This window comes from Engystomops pustulosus, chromosome 3, assembly GCF_040894005.1.
Source record: "Engystomops pustulosus chromosome 3, aEngPut4.maternal, whole genome shotgun sequence".
NCBI classification, from domain to species: Eukaryota; Metazoa; Chordata; class Amphibia; order Anura; family Leptodactylidae; genus Engystomops; species Engystomops pustulosus.
The window spans coordinates 129,585,206-129,607,548 of record NC_092413.1 but is presented as its reverse complement, the minus strand read 5'-3'; the positions used below and the strand labels follow the sequence as shown (position 1 = coordinate 129,607,548).

Here is a 22,343-nt window from a genome sequence, read left to right as displayed (position 1 = left end):
GGAAGCGGGAAAAAAATTCTAAATGCAGTGAAAATGATGAAAAAAACACATTTGTGCCATTTCTTGTGGGCTTGGTTTTTACAGCTTTCACTGTGCGCCCCAAATGACAAGTCTACTTCATTCATTGGGTCAATACGATCATGGGGATAACAAATTTGTATAGGTTTTATAATGTTTTCATACATTTACAAAAATTAAAACTTCCTGAACAAAAAAAAATTCTTCATTTTGCCGTCTTCTTGTGCTAATAACTTTTTCAGCTGTGGGTGGTGTCATTTTTTGCAACTTTTGATGACATTTTCAATGCTTCTATTTTTAGTACTGTGCGACCTTTTGTTCACTTTTTATAGAATTTTTTTCTGTTTTTCAAAATGGCAAAAAATGGTTAAACACAGTGAAAAACCGTTATTATATTTTCATAGATCGGGCATTTTCAGACGCCGTGATACCTAATGTGTTTATGATTTTTACTGTTTTATTTATATCAGTTCTAGGGAAAGGGGGGTGATTTAAATTTTTGTTTTTTTAATATCATTTTTTTTTAAATTTATTTTTTTACTATTTTTTCATACTCCCTGGGGTTCTTTAACCCTAGGTTGTCTGATCCTACCATATACTGCCATACTGCAGTATGGCAGTATATGGGGATTTTGCATACCATCTATTACAATGTGCAGATCGCACATTGTAATAGCTTAGATCATGATAGCCTCGTATCTTTGTGTGACCCGAGGCTGTCATGACGATAGTTCGTCGCTCCTCGATGACGTCACGGGGAGCGACGATCGGAGCCAAGATGGCGGCGCTCTCGCGCCGCCGGCTCATTAATGCCGCCGTCAGCTTTGCCGTTGGCGATCAAAAAGTTAACAACCGTGATCGGTGCTAGCACCGATCGAAGGTGTTAGCGACGGCGTTTGCTTCATTATGAAGCAAATGCCCGGTGAGTATGAAGAAGGCTCAGCCCGTGAGCCCTCTTCATACTCCCCATGCTCAACAAGACACAAGGGTATGTCTTATTGCGCTATGGGGTTAAACTCTTTGCACAGGGTATGTGAGAAAATAACATCTATAGCCATTTGGGGGTTAAAGTACATTTGTTACACAGCCACCTACACAATAGTGATAATTGATAGCTGTGGTTTAATTTTATAAACCATGTACCCATACGGTAAGTAAATACTGTACATACATTTGAACATGTTGGGGTATGTAAATACCACAAAAATCCAGATGTGACTGACTATTAACTGCAAAGCCCACACAATAGGCATGATACCTCTAAATAGACAATACAAAAAAAGTACACGGAAGAAACAAAAGAAGGCCCATTGCATTCCAAAACTACGTTTTTTATTTATTCATATCAACAACAGTCATAGTCAATAGGACTTATAAACGCCCATTAAAAAAGAAATATATGAATGTACGCACTAGCATTGGCACTTTACATGGTTCCTTTTTGTGATGTATAATCTATTTCCCTGTATGGATGACCTTTTTTCCACACCACTTTTATGTTATTTTGTTCTATTGGGTGTTTTTAAAGGAAACCTACCAATACAGTTCTATCTATTAAGGTAGATCGGGTGGTAGGTGCATCTATTGGACGTGAGGACTTTTAAGGGCTAAGCCTCATGTCTCTGTAATCTTTTCATAACTTTTATTTCCCTAATATGCTAATTTTCTAAAGAGGCTACTGGGGGGTATGGAGTAGCCGGAGCTGAGGCTACACGGCGCGGCTACTCCACGCCCCAGTAGCCTTTTTGATCATTTTACCAGATATCTTTGCCGTGCAGCTCCTGCGCAGAACAACAGGCCCGCGGTTGTGCAGTCACTGCTCCGAAGCCAGAGCTACGCTGACGGAAATATCTGCTATGAGGATCAAAGAGGCTACTGGGGTGTGGAGTAACCGCGCCGTGTAGCCTCAGCTCTGGCTACAACATGCTCCAGTAGCCTGTAGCATACTCCATGCTCCAGTAGCATATTAGGGAAATAAAAGTTAGAAAAAGATTAGAGACGTGAGGATTAGGCCTTAAAAGGGCTATCCTCACATCCAATAGATGCACCTACCACCCGAACTATCTTAATAGGTAGATCCGTGGTGGTAGATTTCCTTTAAGTATTAGTGACTATGACTGTAGTTGATCTGAATTAATAAAAATATAGTTTTGGAATGCGATGGCCGTTTTTTTTGTTTTTTTCTTTGCATTGTCTATTTATAGGTATTCATGCATGTTGGAGTATGCACATTTGGTCACAAGTGAAGGACTGTGTCAAAGTTCTTCTCCACGCTACATCTTATTTCAGAAATATTTTATAAATCTTATTCCTACTACAGTCAAGCTGCCTTAGTCATGTGCCTCTAATCCATTACTTCCATGGGACGATTTCCCCCAAATCCTCCCTCTCCTTTTTTTTTTTTTTTTTTTTTTTATAGTGACTAAATTAGTTGTTATAAAACTTCACTTTCACTTGCATTGGCCACTAACCCTCATACACAATTTTAAAAAATACCCAGAGCAATGCATACAATTAGAAACCTTAGTGAAGTTGCTAAGCTGTAGTATTGTATCTTATACTGTTTTTCTTCTTCATATTTTAAGCAGTCTGGAAAGACGAGAAAGGTAAGTTGTGGTATTAAGAGCATGAAACTTTTCTCCCTGTAAATATTTGTTTTAAAATTGTTGTGTAAAACCGTTCCATTTCCATGTTTGTTTGTTTTTCTTTTCTTTTTTTTTTTTTTTCAATATAAACCTATTTTGTTTTGTATTTATTTTTGCAAAGGAAAGAATACCCACCACATGTTCAGAAGGTAGATGGTGATCCAGATAGATTGTCACAAAGACTGGGTAAGTTTATTCCTATAAACTATTAAAAACAATTGTCCATCACCCTGGCCCTTCGCCCAGCAGCTGAGTGCATGTAAGGAGATGGAACTATGCATCTAAGCTTCTATATAATTCTAGCTACTTACTCTCCTAATATCGATAAATCTGTGCAGGTCCTGGGTGTCTGATCTTCACTGTACCCCATCTATTCATAATGTGTAAAATTTTCTAAAGAAATGGTTTCGTGTTTTTATAGAACAAATGCAGGACATCAGAGACTATCCAGAGGTGGAGTCTGAGCCTGCGTTACGGAGAAAGGTACTGCTTTTACTTCCTACTATTCAGTTGTGTTTAGAAAAAACAGAGGTGTGTCATAAATGTGGATTACCTTATAGACAATAATGCAATAATCGGTTCAGTGAAATCAAAACCTTTACAAATGGCCACCTTTTTATTCCTGAGACAGATAATGAGAAAAATGTGTTATAGTATACAGGTCAAAACGCTCAAAAAAACTTCAGTTATCATTTTTGTGAAGTTCATCAACGCTTCAATATATTCAATATTTATTACACTACAAATAATAGAAGACTGGTTGTCAAGAGGATTCACTGTTTGTTGTTGGACCCAGATTTCAGCCCAATCCCAATTTCTTGATAGTGGTTTTTTTTTTTTTTTTTATAAAAAAGGACCTTGCTACTGTGTGTTTTAAGAATTGTATTCTCATTCATAGAACAATTTTGAAACGGTCTTTCTTACAATTCAATTCCTCTATCGTTCCTTCTAGAAATATAATAACATATTAACAACTAGATAATACTATCGCTGTGTGTACACCTGTTGAGACCCTTTAACAGTTCATTTATACATTTCTAGGTGGAATAGCAGAGGAATTGTACAACCCTGTGCTATGAGATGGTGCTTTATTATCCAGGAATATCCAGGTCTTAAGTTAAAAAAGGACGTTTAGGAGAGAAGAGGCATCCTTTAGGATAGAATAAACATCTGTAGATAAAGGATCCAGCCTTTTTTATTTTATACTTTTCTATTCCCCTTAATAGTCCTTTGTTTACAGATCACTAATTGTTTGACTGATGTGACAAATGTTGCTCTGGGATCTATGTTTACAGCACATGTAACGGAATTCACCCTATGATTATTGTCCACTATTGGATAACAATCATTTAAGATCTACCAATTCAGATATATGTCAAATCCGTCTGCTTGTATTTTGATACTTCCTTTTTCTATGTCTCCATATTTATATAGTGAAATGGCAGGCACATAGTCTGTTTACCATAGTTTTGCATGCACATCCCGCTGGGTGTGTACATAGAGAAATAGAACCAGTATTGGTTATCATTGGAAGTACAGTCTGTACCTTTATATAAAAATGACTGTCCAGTTTAGAAAACCCATTTTCACATATATTTCATGACTACATTTTTAGTGAGGTCAGCTATGTTTCTCTTGTTTTGGTACACACAGTCTTTTGTTACATGAAGAACCCATCAATCGCTTTGGCTCTGTGCAGTACAGGCGGTCCCCAACTTAAGGACAACCGACTGACAGACAACCTCTAGTTAGACAGACTTCTGGTGAAGTTCTCTGCATGCTTTAGTCCCAGGCATCAATGATCAGCTGTAAGGTGTCTGTAATGAAGCTTTATTCATAAAAAAAAATCCAATTGTCACTAGGACAAAATAAAGTTTGTCTGGAGTTAAAATTATAAAATATACCAGTTCCGACTTGCATACAAATTCAACTTCAGGACAAACCTAAAGAACCTACTGTATATACTTGAGTATAAACCGACTTCAATATAAGCCAAGGTACCTAATTTCATCACAAAAACTGGGAAAATCTATTGACTTGAGAATAAGCCATGGGTGGGAAATGCATTGGTCGCCCTCCACCCAGTATATAGCTCATTAGCCCCTCCCCCCCCCCAGTATATAGCCAGCCTGCCCTCCCAGTATATAAAAAAGTTAACTCAGTACTCTCCTTTCCAACACCCCCCGTAAGTCCTCTTCTTTCTGTCTGTGCTCTGGCAGCGGCAGGTCTGTGCATGCTGGCGGCGCACAGACTATGACGTCAGCCACTTGCTGACATCATAGTGTGTGTGCCGGCTTATATGTGAGTATATATACGGTATCTTGGATGTAACCCATTGACTGCCTGTACTGCTCTCTGGTATTAAATGCGTCTAATAATGATAAACTTTATTTGGGATATAGCCCTTCTTCATGTATTTTAGTAATGTAGGCCTGTGATTTTTCAGGTTATTGACTCTCGTATTTGCTTACCCTTTTCATTGACAGAGCACAGAGCAGATTGACTCTTTTCAGCGTTGCACGTCTTGTGTAAAAGAAAATAAAAGTAAGATGAGATGCCAAAGTTGTGGAGATGCACAAAGACTTTGCAGACAAAGCACTTCATCTTCTGAATCCCCAGCTTCCTTAGCCAGACCTTCAATACATCCAAGCCCAACAACAGACAAATCTGTCAACAAAGGATTAAATGCTAGGAACTTCTATGGCTCTTCCTACAGCACAATTACAATGGACTCCATGTTAAAAAATGACTCTCCAAGGTGGAAGCAATGTCCGCCAAATGGAAAAATTGGACTTTCTGCAGAAGCTAATTTATCGAAGATTACTAGAAATGCAAGACTAAAAAGTAGCAGATTGTCTGAAACCAATGACACAAGTAAGCAGATTTTATTAGTTAATAGCTGATTCAGGAAAGCAGACAAATAATGCAGCGTGTCTACATGATCATCCAGTTTCTAGTATATATAGGGCTTAGTCATACAACCAGCAATGTGATTCTAAAGGTGCTGTCACGCGGTGCGTTCTTGGGCGGTTTTCAAATGCACTGAAAACACAAGCGTTTTTGTATGTTGACCATGCGCTTTACTGTTTTTCATCTGTTTCACAGCTGCTTACACTTCCAGAAATTAAGAAAAACGGATTCAAAACCGCCAAACGCATGGTAAACATTCAAAAGTGCATGCATTTTCAGCACCCGAAATCCTAAAAAAATGTTCAGAAATCTGTACAAATCACGTAAATAGTGTACTGCTACCTTTGGGATGTGATCTACTAGGATTCCTCAGAAATTGTTTCTGATACCCTGTTAATTTGATAATGGAAGGGGAAAGTGACACCTGCCTCTATTTTCTATCTCTGAATTTTGGTTGCCTAGACTAGTGGATTAAAATGTCCATTGAGTTTTAATGGCTTATGTTAGTGTCCACTTACGTTATGCTGCAGTTATTATAATTTTTGAGATGAAAGTTAATTGCGGAAGTCCAATTGTGTGTGTAAACTTAGGCTTAATACAAATTACGCTACATTTATACGAACGTATGCCTGCACGGCTAAGGCTCCATGGGGAGGAGGAAGAGGGGTGATTCGTTCCCTCTCCATAGCAATCCACGGCTCAGCAACATAGGGAAATATAGGACATCTTTTCCCCGTGTACGGTGCCGCACGTGCACATTGGCATATATACTCACCGGCCACTTTATTAGGTACACCTGTCCAACTGCTCGTTAACTCTTAATTTCTAATCAGCCAATCACATGGTGGCAACTCAGTGCATTTAGGCATGTAGACAATCTCCTGCAGTTCAAACCGAGCATCAGTATGGGGAAGAAAGGTGATTTGAGTGCCTTTGAACGTGGCATGGTTGTTGGTGCCAGAAGGGCTGGTCTGAGTATTTCAGAAACTGCTGATCTACACGCACAACCATATCTAGGGTTTACAGAGAATGGTCCGAAAAAGAAAAAACATCCAGTGAGCGGCAGTTCTGTGGGCGGAAATGCCTTGTTGATGCCAGAGGAGAATGGGCAGACTGGTTCGAGCTGATAGAAAGGCAACAGTGACTCAAATCGCCACCCGTTACAACCAAGGTAGGCAGAAGAGCATCTCTGAACGCACAGTACGTCGAACTTTGAGGCAGATGGGCTACAGCAGTAGAAGACCACACCGGGTGCCACTCCTTTCAGCTAAGAACAGGAAACTGAGGCTACAATTTGCACAAGCTCATTGAAATTGGACAGTAGAAGATTGGAAAAATGTTGCATAGTCTGATGAGTCTCGATTTCTGCTGCGACATTCGGATGGTAGGGTCAGAATTTGGCGTCAACAACATGAAAGCATGGATCCATCCTGCCTTGTATCAACGGTTCAGGCTGGTGGTGGTGGTGTCATGGTGTGGGGAATATTTTCTTGGCACTCTTTGGGCCCCTTGGTACCAATTGAGCATCGTTGCAACGCCACAGCCTACCTGAGTATTGTTGCTGACCATGTCCATCCCTATATGACCACAATGTACCCAACATCTGATGGCTACTTTCAGCAGGATAATGCGCCATGTCATAAAGCTGGAATCATCTCAGACTGGTTTCTTGAACATGACAATGAGTTCACTGTACTCAAATGGCCTCCACAGTCACCAGATCTCAATCCAATAGAGCATCTTTGGGATGTGGTGGAACGGGAGATTCGCATCATCAGAGGTTGCGATAACGCCTCTACACGCCTCATAGACGCGTTTAGAGGCTGATTTACTCCCCCCAAAAAATCACCAAGCGTATTAATACGCTTGGTGATTTTTCTGTGAGCTGCCGCTTCCAAGCGGTGACGGCGCCTGCTGCGATCCTGCAAGATATTCTCTGCAGGATCGCAGTGCTGAGTGGCTGGAGGCAGCACAGGGAGGGACTTCCTGCTTACAGTCCGAGCCTCTCCCGCGGGGCGCCGAGAGATGGCGGAGCCGAGCGAGGGGTGGGGGCGGAGTGGCATATCTGTTGCCGGGGCTGTGCTCCTGATCTGTGTGCGATCGTGCACACAGCCAGTAATAGGATCGTGCTGTCTATGTTATATATATTATGTGTTCCTCCCTAAATGTGCCTCTGTAAACAAAAAAAAAAGAGTTATGTTCCCAAACCGCAGAAAATGAATTAAATAAAATTTCAGCAGCATCAGCCCCAGACTGGTCTGGGGGCCGCCGTCAGCCATAGTCCGCTATGTAGACAATAATGCTGCATTCACACAAACGTATGCCCACCAGGCCGTTGCCGTGCAGGCATGTGTTCGGTGCCATGGAGAAATGCATTGAAATGCATTGGGTACTATCCGTAACACAAGGAAAGACATGTCATTTTCGGAGCGGTATCCGTGCGGCCATTGCCATCTATTGGGGACATATGTACAGCCACAAGCTTGCGGCCGTACATACGTCCACCATATGGTAGTGTGAATGTAGCCTAATGGTGAGGTTATTACATACGTTTTCAAACGCATCACAACAGCTGAGAAGAGACTTGCCTAATTACATTGATGTCAACATTTCGTTACAAAACGCTCACGATAAAATTGCGTTGATGCATGTGTTTTGTTAACACAATATTGTTAGCAATGTAATTTGGCAAATCTCTTCTCAGCTGTTCTTAGGTGTTTGAAAACGCCATGTGTGAACACACCATAAAAATGTTGTGCACCACACGTTTAATACATACTTGCTATTTGAGGGTGCATTCACACGATGCGTTGCCTTTTTGACGCATTCCAAAGGCTTCAGCCTTGATCACATGTTGAAGTAACATTGCGTTTCCATTGCATATGCTGAAACGCAATGTTACTTCAACATGTGAAGCCTTTGGATATGTCAAAAATACATAAAAAAGGTGTGAATGCTCCCGAAAGGGGTTTCCCCGAGAATTCAAATTAAACCCTTTCCCGTGGATAGGGCCTAACTTGAATTTGTGGGGAAACCCTTTTAAACACAGAAAACAGGAGCTGTAACTTTTTCTTTGTATTAATAGACGTCTCTTAACACTATATATACGCCTGGCAGTTATACATTTATTAGTGAAAATTTCGTACTCCTCCTGGGTTAAAAATACTCCTGAAAAAATGTGAGAGGAGTATTATTACCCTTCTGGAAAAATGTTAGTGCGACCTCTGCGCATCAGGGATGTGCAGCCGACATATCTGCGGCAACTGTGTGATGCCATCATGTCAATATGGACCAAAATCTCTGAGGAATGCTTCCAGCACCTTGTTGAATCTATGCCACGAAGAATTGAGGCAGTTCTGAAGGCAAAAGGGGGTCCAACCCGTTACTAGCATGGTGTACCTAATAAAGTGGCTGGTGAGTGTATGTCCCCCATAAAAAGCAAAGTATGACAACGTACAGGAATCGATGTCCACCCCAAAGGTCACATAAACACATGTTCAAGTGTCATACAGCTTTTACAGGCAGTTTTACTCTTTGAAAAACATCTAAAACGTCTAACTCTACACACGATTTGTCCCATCTTGTGAGAATAGCCCCTGATGGCAGCTGTGCTGCTGCGTCGTGATGCATCCAATAATAACCTTCCTTAGTCACAGCCTATGGCCGGTGAGTAAAGAGCTTGATTATTAGTAAAGGAGCTGCCACATCCGAGCCTGAATGTACAGAGAGACCTGGGGAATCCACCATCAAAGGCAGCAGAGGCAAGATGAATGGAGGCAGAGCAGTGTGTGTCCTTACCCCTACAACAAGAGTTCAGCCTCTGCAGAGGAGGATAGGATCTTGGCTCTGTAGCAGCATGCTACTATCAATGAGGTAAGTATGCTTTACCTGCCGTGCCCAGGACAGGACCTTAAGCATCATACTTGTAAATGATACATTACAGGAAATTTATTAGGGCTTGTATGCAAGTATCTCCCCAAGGTACTCCCGTGTCTGCTAAACAATAACCCAGATATACAGAGTACTACAAGGAAGGGGAAGAAAAGCCAAAACACAGGCCAGTGCCTTATGAAATGCAATGTAAATTGTTTGCTATAGAGGAAACGCATTTGATGAGTTGGGGGGGGGGGGGGGGGTCAGTGGGTAACCCCACCCACCAAAAAAAAAAAACTCAGGCAGAGCTTATAGTATAGCCATTGACAGATCAGTCCTCAGATGGACGCTAGTCTCCCTGTTGGTGTCATGGTATAAATGCTATTAAATTAGGAGGCGACAATATTTCTTGCACACAATTGCTTGATGATTTTACATGCTGAAGTGTTTTAATTGAAATTTGTTAATCTTTTTTTTTTTTTTTTAACAGTTATTCTTTCTAGTGATGATGAAGATAATACTATTACTGGAAGCACAAGCAGGATAGAGAGCATTTCTCCTCGGCCTGCAGATTCAGCCTGTTCCTCTCCTGTTCCATCATCTGGGAAAGTAGAGGCTGCTCTCAGAGAAAATAGTTTTGTCTACAACAAGAATAGTAATCCACCAGAGGCTGACCCACCAGTCACCATCCCTAGAAAAGCAAGAATGAAGGATCAGGTAACAAAAACATTTTCATAAAACTACATTACATTTGCCAATGCAGTTTCAAATTTAGACAGTGGAAACATTAACTAGATGATTATAAAATGTCTTATATTTCCAAGAGCTCTCTTCTTAAATGGATTTTTTTTTAATGGATTTTCCAGGTTCATAATATTCATAACCTGCCCCTAGAAGGGCATCCGGCGGGTGATTGCGGTAGCCTTTTCACTGCTTGGTAAATCTGCGCATTGCCTAAGTAGTAGCAGCAGTTTAGCTTTTTTGTCACATTTCTATTTGTGAGCGTACAGGTAGTAGAGGCAGTAGAGCTGTTAAGGATGTCATAATCCTTGGAATAAACTAATTGATCAGTGCCCTATGCTGAGAATAGACTACCAGTATTATACTTTCTATTCTGATCATTTTAACCCCTTATCGACATGTGGCGTAATACTATGTCACATGCCGGGAACGGGTGCATGGAGAGGGCTCGCGGGTCGCGCTCTCCATAGCTGATAAGCCTTTGCAGCAAAGGCTTACCGGTAACACCAGCAATCCTTTGCCATGACAGCCTTAGGTCTTCTGAAGACCCGAATCTGCTATCAGCACATTGTAATGAATGAGGAAAAAAATCCCCATATACTGCCATACTGTAGTATGGCAGTATATGATTGGATCATACAGACAACCTAGGGTTAAAGTATGATAAAAATAATTAAAAAAAAATCCCCTAAAAACACATAACACCCCTTTTTCCCTAGAAGTGATATAAATAAACAGTAAAAATCATAAACACATTAGGTATGGACTTGTCCAAAAATGCCTGATCTAGCAAAATATAATTGTTTTTCACTGCGTTTAACCCCGTAATGGAAAATCGCGCCCAAAGTCGAAAATGGCGCTTTTTTGCCATTTTAAAGAAAAATAAAAAATTCTATTAAAAGTGAACATAAGGTCAAACAGTCCTAAAAATTATAACATTGTAAACGTCATCAAAAGCAGCAAAAAATGACACGTCCCAAAGCTCCGTACACCGAAGTATGAAAGAGTTATTAGTGCCAAAAAATTTTTTTGTACAGGAGGTTTTAATTTTTGTAAATGTATGAACACATTATAAAACCTATACAAATTTGTTATCCCCATAATCGTAGCGACCCAAAGAATAAAGTAGACATGTCATTTGGGGTGCACATTGAAATCTGTAAAATCCAAGCCCACAAGAATACAGCACAAATACTTTTTTACCAATTTCACTTCATCGTATCGTATTCTGTTTGTCAGCATAACTACAATTTAGGGACAAATCTTAAAGAATTTGTTTGATTCTCCTTGAGCCTGCACCATCTCAACTCTGTAATACACACACAGAAACATATACACACTTTAGTATTGGTCAGTACTAATAACTCTTACTTCATTTATAGTTCGGAAATCCTGTTGCTACAACTCCTGTTAAGCGACGTAAAGTTGCCCAGTTGGAGTCACCTAGTGAATCGGGCAAGCAGTTACAATATTCTGTGAATCCCTGTGAAAGTATGATCCTTGAATGCCGGAACTTGCGTATAGGGACCTTTTACCGAGTCATAAAAGAGGCTGTAGTGGTAAGTGTTAAATGAAAAGACATTGCAAGTAATTTCTTTCTGTATGGCATGTATTTCTCTGGGTTCAGAGAGTAAGGGTTCTTCTACTGGAGACTTTGCCAGTTACGGCTGCCTTGAAGGCTTTTGGAGACTTATAGCCATTGATGGGAAATATGCAAATAAGTTTTCCAGGATAGGACAATGAAAACCACCACTTTTGCTACCTTGAAGGGCAGCTCCCTTACCTTCAAGTAAAACTTTTAGGAGGCCTCATGTCATTAGGCTTCCTGAAAGTCATGCTTGATGGTAAAAGGGGTTGCCTTACAAGGTAAGAGGAGTGGTTTTCCTTGTCTCATCCTGAAAAGCATTTTTTGCATATTTCCCATGCAAGTGTCTGGTGTGTTTTTTGCATAAACTGTGGGATCGGTTCTTTTATCCAGAAGATCACTTATCCCTGGTATCATGGGTCGCCATAGTGCCCTTTTCCTCGCTTATGTGTCCATTTCTAATGAGAAGCAAATTCTGAATGTCTGACTTATAGAAGAGAAGAGTCTGCACCACTTGTGTACAAGAGGATCCAGGCGCTCTGCCTGAACCCACCAGCTGTGGACATATATTCACTAGACCTTGTCAGAATTAATTGAAAGAACGCCATGGAGTCACAGTAAAGCTGCATTCACGCGTATATATGTGGGACATACATACGGCTGCAAATTTGGCGGATGTATATATGTCCCCCATAGTCGTTTATGGCATCTTGGCTCTCAGTGAGCACAACGTTTTGCTTACCGTTCTGTGTCCGCAAAAAAGTTAGCCTGCTCTATCTTTGGCCATAAGAATGGCCGTGCTGCTTAATTTTATATGGAGGAGAGAGGGGTGAGCAGCGCTCGTCTATCCTCTCCTGTGCACACGATGTGTGCCCGGCTGGGTGGTGTGAAGGCAGCCTAATATCTACACTATGTTTTATGGTCATCCAAAATAGAAATTTGATTTCTCATAATGCACCAACACCTATGACACCATTGTCTAACTTGCTATAATATGCACACTACTGTTTGGGAGGTTGTCTATCTGAATGCTTATTTTAGGATTATTTGCTTATTGGAAAAATCATAAAATGTTTATTATCACTACAAAATTGTCAGAATATACAGTTATCCAGATGCTTTAAAGGGGTATTCCAGGAATATGAATGTCTGACACAAAAACCCATGATGATATAAATAAATGAGTACAACAATACTCAATGTCATTAGTCACAAAACGGAGCTTAAATAGTTTGATTTTATGATTTACAAAATTTATGACCTCTCTAAAGTAGGTGGAGTTATCACTAAGATGGCCGCCACTGGAAATGACATGTTCCATGATCCTCTAGTTCTCAGTAACTCCTCCTCCCTCTTATGCTCTGCTCCCAGTGATGATGTAACAGACTGTGCTGCTCTGTTACCATAGTAATGATGTGTAACTGCCATCACCACAACACTGGACATACTGGATGCACTGCAACCAACCGACTACAGCCAAACGGTGTTCACATGACTTGCCCAGGCAGGTGCAGGACATGTGATGTGAACATGTGACCAGCGGCCATCTTGTGTCCTGTGTCTGTTCTACAACGGACTGTGCGGAGGAAATTAACGGACTGATTAAAGGGCCAGTAGCATTTTAATTCTTCATTACAGTCTATGTCATAAGCATTTTCTGCTGAGGGGAGCAAAATTTTAAACAACAACTAATTACACATTAGCTTATATTTTGAGTACCCATTTGTATATGAATTATGCTTATTCCTGGAATACCCCTTTAATGGATTGGACTTATTGTCATAGGACTGTTATTGTCATTTTCATAATGGAAACATACTAGTGAAAGTCGAAAAATAGGTGTGAACTGGGCTTTAGATATTTCTGCCATGTGGATATATCTTTTCTTCTAATTACCATAAGTATGACAAGATACACTCCAAAAATCCATTTCTCAAGCATGGTCACACCTGCCCTGGGAAGATAGTGACGAGTTTATCTCAAAAAGGGCGAGGTTACAAGGTACAAACCGGATAGACTATGTCTTCTATTTTTACATTAATTGTGATCTGTGCATTACACATTAGCTTATATTTTGAGTACCCATTTGTATATGAATTATGCTTATTCCTGGAATACCCCTTTAAATGTGTCAATTTAAATTGTAATAACTTTGGAACACTTTAATATACCAAGTTGATTTTGAGAATGTTTTTTCGTAACACATTGTATGTCATGTTAGTTGAAACATTTTGAGTGATATATTTTGAATGCATTTATTTAAAAAAAACTGAAAAATAGCAAATAAATAACATTCACCATGTGTCTGCTTTATGTTGGCAACTTTTTTTTTTTATTATTCTTTTGTATATGTAGGATGGTAGAAGCCCTTTATGTTCAGTAGCTATTTTCAAGAAATGTTCCACATTCATTTTATCAAGGGCAATTATATTTATCTGGTGATTTTTAATAGACCTAAACAGCAGAAAACGAACATAAATTGCCCCATTTAAGAAGCTTCATCCCTTAAATTATTCAAAACTGCTTTTAGGAGCTTTATTAACCTTTTCGGTTTTCTTAAAGGAGAGGAGAGCACAGAGGGGAGAGGTATGCAGCTTAATGTGGTATGGTGTGATTTTTGGTGTGGAGGGTCACTGTAGGCATCATTCTCTGTGAAGGAGAATGAGGAGATTGGATACTGATACTGGGAGTTCAGCGGGGGAGCAGAGCCTTCTATCTGCTGTGATTTGTCAGTCTGTACTAACTGACCAATCACAACAATCGCTTGTGAGGGGAGTTTCTATCCCCCCCCCCCCCCCGACATGTTGCTGAGAGTCATGACTAACTAACACCCTTGTGTTAGCTAAAAATGGTTTCCTTCACATCCCCATAAATCAACTTTATCTTGTATTGCCTGGAATCAGAAGGGGCATGTCTTGCTCAGCTGGCCCATCCCATCTACTCCCCATGCCTTATGCCTCCTTACTATTCAGCAGTTTGTCATGTGACCAGGGTAATGTTATCAAAGGTCCAGTACCCTTTACATTTGCGAAATGTACCCCATGTATGTAGCTGACATGTAATCATCCTCAATGGAGGCCGCTGTGATTTTGTGTGATCACATACGTACAGTACGGGTACAGTTAGCTCACATGTAACAAGGCAGAGCTTGTGAGAGAAGAGTCAAAACCAGCAGACATGAGTCAGGAAAGCTAATTAGCATATCAGAAAAGACTGTACTTAAGGTACAGTGCCTCACTTTCGGCTAATTTTACTTAATATGGGGAGTAATTGTAACCCTTTATCAACAGGCATGTTTAGTCGGGGTGGTAAAATTCTTCTTTCAGGAGTTGACAAAACCCAGGAACCAGTTTGCCAATGTGTCTAATCTATTTTTAGAATAATAATTTTGGTTGGGTTTCTATTGATGATTATGGATGTTGTTGACAGGATACTTATAACTACAGGTTGCAATATGACTTGATTTAGTTTGTGGGGGGTTGACGGGGGGGTCGGACACTCAGAAACCTGATCATTCTAGCACCAGAATAGTACTAAGCTGCATTTCCTTGAGCTGCACACTACACAGAGCAGAATCAGCTGATCAAAAATTGTTTGTATAATCCCTTTTTTTTTTTTTTTTTTCTTTGCAGTTTTGTGTAGACGTCATAAAGATAGTACTCGAAGGTAAGCAATCCACTACATTTTTTTTTAAATGTATTTATTTATTTATTTTTTTTTTTTTTGGAGTCAAGTCATTGATCATCTAGGATTTTAGTGTTGGCAGTACCATCCAAATCAAGCATAATAAACCAGGGACACACCTTCTCCAGGTACCGTGACTGTGGTAATCTTCTTATGTTTGTTATTCATGGCCGCCTTCCTTCTAAAATCAACTTTTAACCCTTTCCCGACACGTGCCGAAATAGTATGGCACAAGTCAGGAGCGATTGGACGAATAGAGTGGGTACCAGGTGGGTGCTTGCTACACATTGCAGCGAACAAGCCGTTATGTAGTATTGCAGTATATGGTAGAATCGATGAAGCACCCAAGGGTTAAAGTACACTTGGAGGTCCACAAAATAGTAAGAAAAAAAAAAAAGCATACTCATTCAAGTATAAGCTGAGATGTTTAGCACAATTTTTGTGCTGAAAAAGCACCACTCAGCTTATACTCGGGTATATTAAAAAAAAAATAACAATGCTCACCACCCGGCATCCTCTTCTCACCCGGAACGTCTTCTCAACACAGCTTCCTGGCAGTGCGGGCAGAGACATCATCAGGTAGCAACAGTGTGTGGGCAAAGAGAATAGACGTGCCTCTGCCCCCACTGCCGGGAAGCTGGGGGTGAGCGCCGGAGGAGAGTACAGGCAGTCCCCGGGCTACGTTCATAATAGGTTCCGCAGGTTTGTTTTTTAAGTTGAATTTGTATGCAAGTCGGAGCTGTATACTTTATAATTGTAGCTCCAAACAAAGTTTTTTGGGCCTCTATGACTATTGGATTTTGAAAATGTTGTGTTGTCATGAGAACCAGGAATAACAATAAATCTTAATTGCACCTTAATTACACCTTTGATAACTGTTATATCTGTTTATTGTGGCCTAGGGCTAAAGAACAGTAAATTACCAACATCCAGAGGTCCCTTTGTAACTAGGGGTAGTCTGTAAGTTGAGTGTTCTTAAGTAGGGGACCGCCTATTCCTTGTTTATTATTTTATCATAAAAGAGGGCACTGATGGACAATATTTCTTTTTTTTAAAGTGGGCACTGCTGGACTACTATTTTTAAAGGGGGCATTGCTGGACAATAGTTTTTTTGTTCCCAGTGTTTAACCCCGTAATGGAAAATAACACCCAGATGTCCAAAATGCTACTTTTATTTTTACATTTTGCAACAAATAAAAATTATTGTAAAAATTGATCAAAAGGTTGTACAGTCCTCAAATTGTTAGCAATGCAAATGTCATCTCTTCTTGCAAAAAACGACACGTACAGCTCTGCACACCATAGTATGAAAAAGTTATTGGCAAGTTATCAGAAGATGGCAAAAAAATGTTAGTACAGAATTACATTTTTCTAAATGTATTAAAACACAATAAAACCTAGATATATTGTGTATGTCTGTGAACGTACCGATCCAAAAAAATAAAAAAGACATTAAGTGGAAAAAAAACAAGCCCATAAGAATGTCGCAGATGCGTTTTTCCATCAATTTTGGCCTTTTGTCTGTTTTTTTTTTTGTTTGTTTGTTTTTGTTTTTTTTTTTTTTTTCTGGTCCCGACATGGAATTTTACATACTGTCACTAAGAAGTGCAATATATTACGCAGAAAACAAGCCCTCACACAGCATTTTACATAGAAAAATAGAAAATAGTTACAGATTTTTGAAGGTGGGGAGTGAAAAATGGAAATGCAAAAATGAAAAGGGCCTTGTCGTTAAAATTATGCTAATGATCCTAAATGGCTCCTGGTGTCTCCCCCTATGCTTGCTCAGCACTTCATTAGCCCCTCCATTTGACTGATGTAATCTCACTGAAGCACAGGAAGTTTCAGCACACAGTGGGAGGGAGGAAGTGTTCCTTGCACGCTTTAACAGCCTGTGAATCTGCATCACGGAGAGGCTCTGGTAACACACCCCCAGAGCCATTCTGACTCATTAGCTTGATTTTAGAAGTTGATTCCAAAAGGAGGCCATGGATAAAAAATATAAGAAGATTACCACAGTCACAGCACTTGGATCTATGAGTAAGTGCCCCTGGTTTTTCATGCTTGATTTTGATGTTAGATTTGCTTTAACCAATGTATGAAATGTATAGGTTACCTAAAATATATTGTAACCTTATGTTTTTCTTGTTTACAGCACCTCATGTAGAAGGTGGTTCTGAAGAATTAATACTAAAAACGTCAGATCTTACAAAGTGTGAGTGGTGCAGTGCAAGAAAACTTTCTGTAGTCTTTTTTCAGAGTACGTCATCTCTTTGTCTTAAGCTGCGAACACAGTTTAAGATGAGCAGGCAAAATGGACTCGGATGGTACGACTGCAAGTCTGAAAGTAAGTCAGTTCTTCTTAATAGATTATTTTCTTTAATGAACAACTATGTAAAAAAAAAATTTTTCATTCAAATCGGTAGCAATTGTCATGTCAAGAACTTTGTCTATATTTGACTCTGCTTCAGGACATAGACGGGAAGAGGTTATTCTCTATCCACTCCACTGATGCTAAAGAAAATCCGTGAAAAATAGATTCAGAACAGAAAATGTCATAACTCAGGAAAGAAAAGGGAGAGCAGCAGAATAGCATTGTTCTGTTTTTAAATGGGGCATTACATAGGACAACCTGGTAAAAATAATTATGAAAGTCATGATGACTTTTAACAAAGTCAAAGATTCCCCCTTTCACAATAAAGCAAAATAATGCCATTATTGTGCTGCTGGTCATTTCCCTTCCACAATGATGGAATTTTTTTCTTTACAGCAGAAGAGTAGTGGTCAAAGTCTAATGTCTTCCTATATGTGAGTTTACTGCATTCACCCCCTCACCCCTCTCTCATGAATGAATTTAGCAGCAAATCTAGTGACATTTCAACAAATAAATTCCACATAGTCTTCACCTGTATAGTGACAAACTTTTAAGCTTTGAAGGGAACCTGTAGCCCCTATAATATGTACCTTATATGGCCAGTTGCAGGTGCTCTGGTGGTGTCTTTATATTTGCCCAACGTTTTCTGACGCCTGGAATATGAACTTATATTCACATCCTCGTTCTAGACGGGAGCGGGGTTATCGGCGCAGTAGTCAATCCTCTACCCCTCCTCACGGCCGAGAACCTGCTTCATTCTTTCCTGTAGTAGAGCCAGGCTCTACCTCTCGCTTACAGGAACCTACCTGTCCTGCCACAGTTTCTCACCACTTCTTGCGCATGTGCAGAGTGCTGGGCTCCGGCCCTGTGTGTATCCGGACTGAGAAACAGGCGCACTGCATATGCTCCGCTGTTACCCCACATTGGGATTGCATAACAAGGCAGTGCAGATGGCTAGCTCAGACGCAATGGCAATGAGCGGGAATAGCGGCCCATGTGCAGTGCCGGACCACAGTTGAGCAGCACACTGTACGTGTGCGAAAAGTGCTGCAAAACTGCGCCAGGACAGGGAGGCTCCTGTAAGTGAGAGGCAGAGCTTGGCTCTGCTACAGGAAAGAATGAGGCGGGTTCTCAGCTGTGAGGAGGGATAGAGGACCGACTACTGCGCCGTTAACCCCGCCCCCCCTGACTAGAACGAGGATTTGAATATAAGTTTATATTCCTGGCGTCAGACAACGTTGGGCAAATAAAAAAGACACCACCTGCAATTGGCCATGTAAGTTACATTATGTAGTTACTAGGGGCTAAAGTCGGTGATGGGTTCCGTTTAATCACATGTAGAAGCATGGAAGAACTAGTAGAAATTTGCTGCGAAATAGTAACATGAAGTGTATGTAGTCTATGCTGTGTGTGCACTGAGTTAACAGCTTCCCTGCTGAGAAGATGGTGTCTGGGGAAGGATCTGCACATGAGATTAAATTGTCTGTGATACAGCCTGAGGTGCAAGAAGAGAGAGACTTCTGCACAGACACGGGCTCTCCAGATAAAGAGCAGCATCACATACTCTCTCGGTAGCTTAGTGGCTGGGAGCAGCAGTTCTTCCCCCTCTTGAAGTTGATTGATGCTTCATAGAGCTCAAAAGTAATACTGTAGAAAAGAGAGGGAAAGCGGATGTGCAAACAAGATAAATTTTATTATTTCATCAATATACAAAGATAAAAACATTTAAAAACCCAAGAAATGGGAAAAAGAACACAATGGTCTCTCCTCAGAAATATTTCATATATGTACAACCAACAATGGATAACAAAGCTGCTAAATATAAAGGTGTAAAAATATGCACAAAATCACATGTAATAATAAGGTGCAAAGTGCCTAGGCTGAATACATACAACGGTTCTTGGACTGTGTGCTGTGTGGTGTACAAGACAAGTAGAGACAGTGTCTCAATGCAGGGCGTTTGTGGTCTCTCCTCTTCATGCTCTACATTAGGTAATACAATGTGATGTACTGCTTTATTGTATCTACTTGAATTGTGTATCTACACCACTAGCTGCTATTTTCTGCACGCAGCACTTTATCCATGTTTTGTTTCGTTTTTTGATCTCATAATATGTAAACACCTTGAAATATTTCTGAGGAGAGACCATTGTGTTCTTTTTCCCATTTCTTGGGTTTTTAAATGTTTTTATCTTTTGTATATTGATGAAATAATAAAATTTATCTTGTTTGCACATCCGCTTTCCCTCTCTTTTCTAAAGTATCATTATTTGGATGTGTTATTTGTCTATTGCATTATTTTCCCCTCTCAAATCTTGTTTGGTTCAAAAGTAATACTGCTCATGCAGATTATGTATTGTATTTTTCAGACTATAAGACGCTTCTTACTACAAGACACACCCCAGATTTAGGCTATAAATGTACTCTTTTCTTTTCTTTTTTTTTTTTTAAGTATTTTTTTATTTATTTTAACAAAACAATAAGGTTACATACAGTAATTTGTGTTGCAACCTAACAACATACTTGATTGCTTAGTGAACAATGGACATATATTTTGAACATTACAACTGAGTTGATCACTTAGTCTTACATTAGGTAGATCTACTCTTAATCACTATTTGTTGTCTTTTGTAGGTATTGAAGAACAGTACGTTGTATTAATCTTTGAAAGACCCCTGACGGATTATGAAGTTGCTTGTTTTGAAAAGATACTTTACGATGTTGGAAAAAAAATATCAATTCCGAACTTTTTAACGAAAATAAGTTTTGATGAAGCCAATAGAAGACTTGTTGCCTTTACCAATAATACTCAGAAAACCCCTACAGCTCCAAAGGACCACATAACTAGAAGCGTAAATATTTTTCTCTTCGTTGTTTTCTGTATGTAGGACACAGGTCCTAGTGGTAGCCAAGTGCTAAAAGACTGAGAACTGTATTTCTAGCATAAGGATAGTCATCTAACCTATTGAAGAGACAGTGTGGAGCAACCTAAAGTATGAATTCAAAGAAGCATAAGTTGTTGCTACCGTGAGCCTGGAGTTTTTGAAAGAGGATTTTTTTTCCTGCTATAACCACTGGCGTACATCTTGATACAATCTTCCTCTTCACAATTTGCTGCAAACAACTGCTGTGGAATCTGCCACCTAAAGCCAAGGCTGAGTGTCAGATTGCATAATAAATAACCTAACCATGGTCAAATTGGGCAGGACACTTTTTTTTTTAATCACTTGCTGCCTCAAATTGCACAAAAGGTTTAAATCAAGTTTGTTTTTGGGCACATTCTAAGATGGAATGGACCTCAAAATTTGCCCTTTAACTTACTAAGTTAAACTACAGTGTATTGGGTAATAGAGATAGAGTTATAAGATTGTAAGGGAGGAGTCGAGGAGGTACAGTGTTTGAAATCGGGAAAAACGGCATGACTATTATACAACAAAAGATGTACTATTTTTTAATATCTATTTTGTGTGTGCTTGCAGGTTACATCAGAATCGAGGATGAAGTTGCGGAATACCAGTGCTCAGATGCAGTTCTTTGATGATAACGAAGAAGAAGGAGACACGCACAATGTATTTGTTGGCCCCATTGAAAAGTATGTGTTTATTGTATGCTTCATGTAGACATTACAAACATTGTGGAAAATATTTTCACGTGTATGGATTGCTGGGTCTGTAAGGAGCGTTTCTGCCATTGCGATCTAAACTTTCTAGCAAATATGTTAATATGATATAGCCCTTGTAAAGAGACCTTATATGTGAAGTCCCTGATTGCCAAACAAGTGGAAAGTTGCTTTTACAAAGTGACTGGGTGCAGTGTATACAGACCGGTATCCAGGACTGACATTAGTGCAATGGAATCGCTGCAGAGCCCACCACCACCACCACTTCTAATGTATTTCAACAGTTATGTGCCAGATATTCTTTTTGTTGAATATTTTTTTACACCTTTTTTTAGTATAAATAACATATATATTTTCTTTAGCAGTGTCTTACTTTGTTCTCACTCACTGTGAAGTTCTCACACAGCAGATGGATAAGATGAAGAAGTTTAACCCCTTAATGACCACCCTATTGGGAATCTACGTCGGTCATTAAGGGTACTTCTTCTGACGCGACGCCTTTCTATGGCGCCGCGTCAGAAGAAGATTCCGGGACTTCGGGTCAGTATAGTGCCGGTGTCGGGCTGTGATATCACAGCCCAGACCCGGCTCTAACACCCGGGATCGGATAAACTCCGATCCTGGGTGTTTAACCCCTTACACGCCGCGGTCAAGTATGACCGCGGTGGGCAAGTGTGTCCCACGTGGATCGGACCCCCCCGGTGTGCTTACCTGGGGATCCGATCCCTCCTGCTGCTGCCCCCGGGTCCGGCGAGTGCCCGAGGCTTCCGGCTCCTCTATACACGCAGCATGCTCAGTTACTTACACTATACACTGCAATACAAGTGTATTGCAGTGTAGATGCTTGAATAAGTAATCGGATGATCGCTTGTTCAAGCCAAAAGGTGGAAAATG

General features: G+C 40.1%; 1 protein-coding gene across 4 annotated transcripts in view; it reads left to right on the top strand.

Annotated features, from left to right (window-relative positions):
- Nucleotides 1-22,343, top strand: part of SENP6 (SUMO specific peptidase 6) — a 53,374-nt gene that overhangs the window by 10,020 nt on the left and 21,011 nt on the right. For 2 of the 4 annotated variants that reach the window (XM_072142097.1, XM_072142100.1), the window contains 10 exons: nucleotides 2,604-2,624; nucleotides 2,785-2,849; nucleotides 3,085-3,146; nucleotides 5,150-5,537; nucleotides 9,937-10,163; nucleotides 11,570-11,746; nucleotides 15,405-15,438; nucleotides 17,612-17,803; nucleotides 20,465-20,682; nucleotides 21,310-21,422. In XM_072142097.1, the coding sequence (XP_071998198.1) occupies nucleotides 2,604-2,624; nucleotides 2,785-2,849; nucleotides 3,085-3,146; nucleotides 5,150-5,537; nucleotides 9,937-10,163; nucleotides 11,570-11,746; nucleotides 15,405-15,438; nucleotides 17,612-17,803; nucleotides 20,465-20,682; nucleotides 21,310-21,422 (1,497 nt within the window). The remainder of the gene's footprint in view (nucleotides 1-2,603; nucleotides 2,625-2,784; nucleotides 2,850-3,084; nucleotides 3,147-5,149; nucleotides 5,538-9,936; nucleotides 10,164-11,569; nucleotides 11,747-15,404; nucleotides 15,439-17,611; nucleotides 17,804-20,464; nucleotides 20,683-21,309; nucleotides 21,423-22,343) is intronic. The other 2 variants (XM_072142098.1, XM_072142099.1) reach the window with 2 other exon arrangements.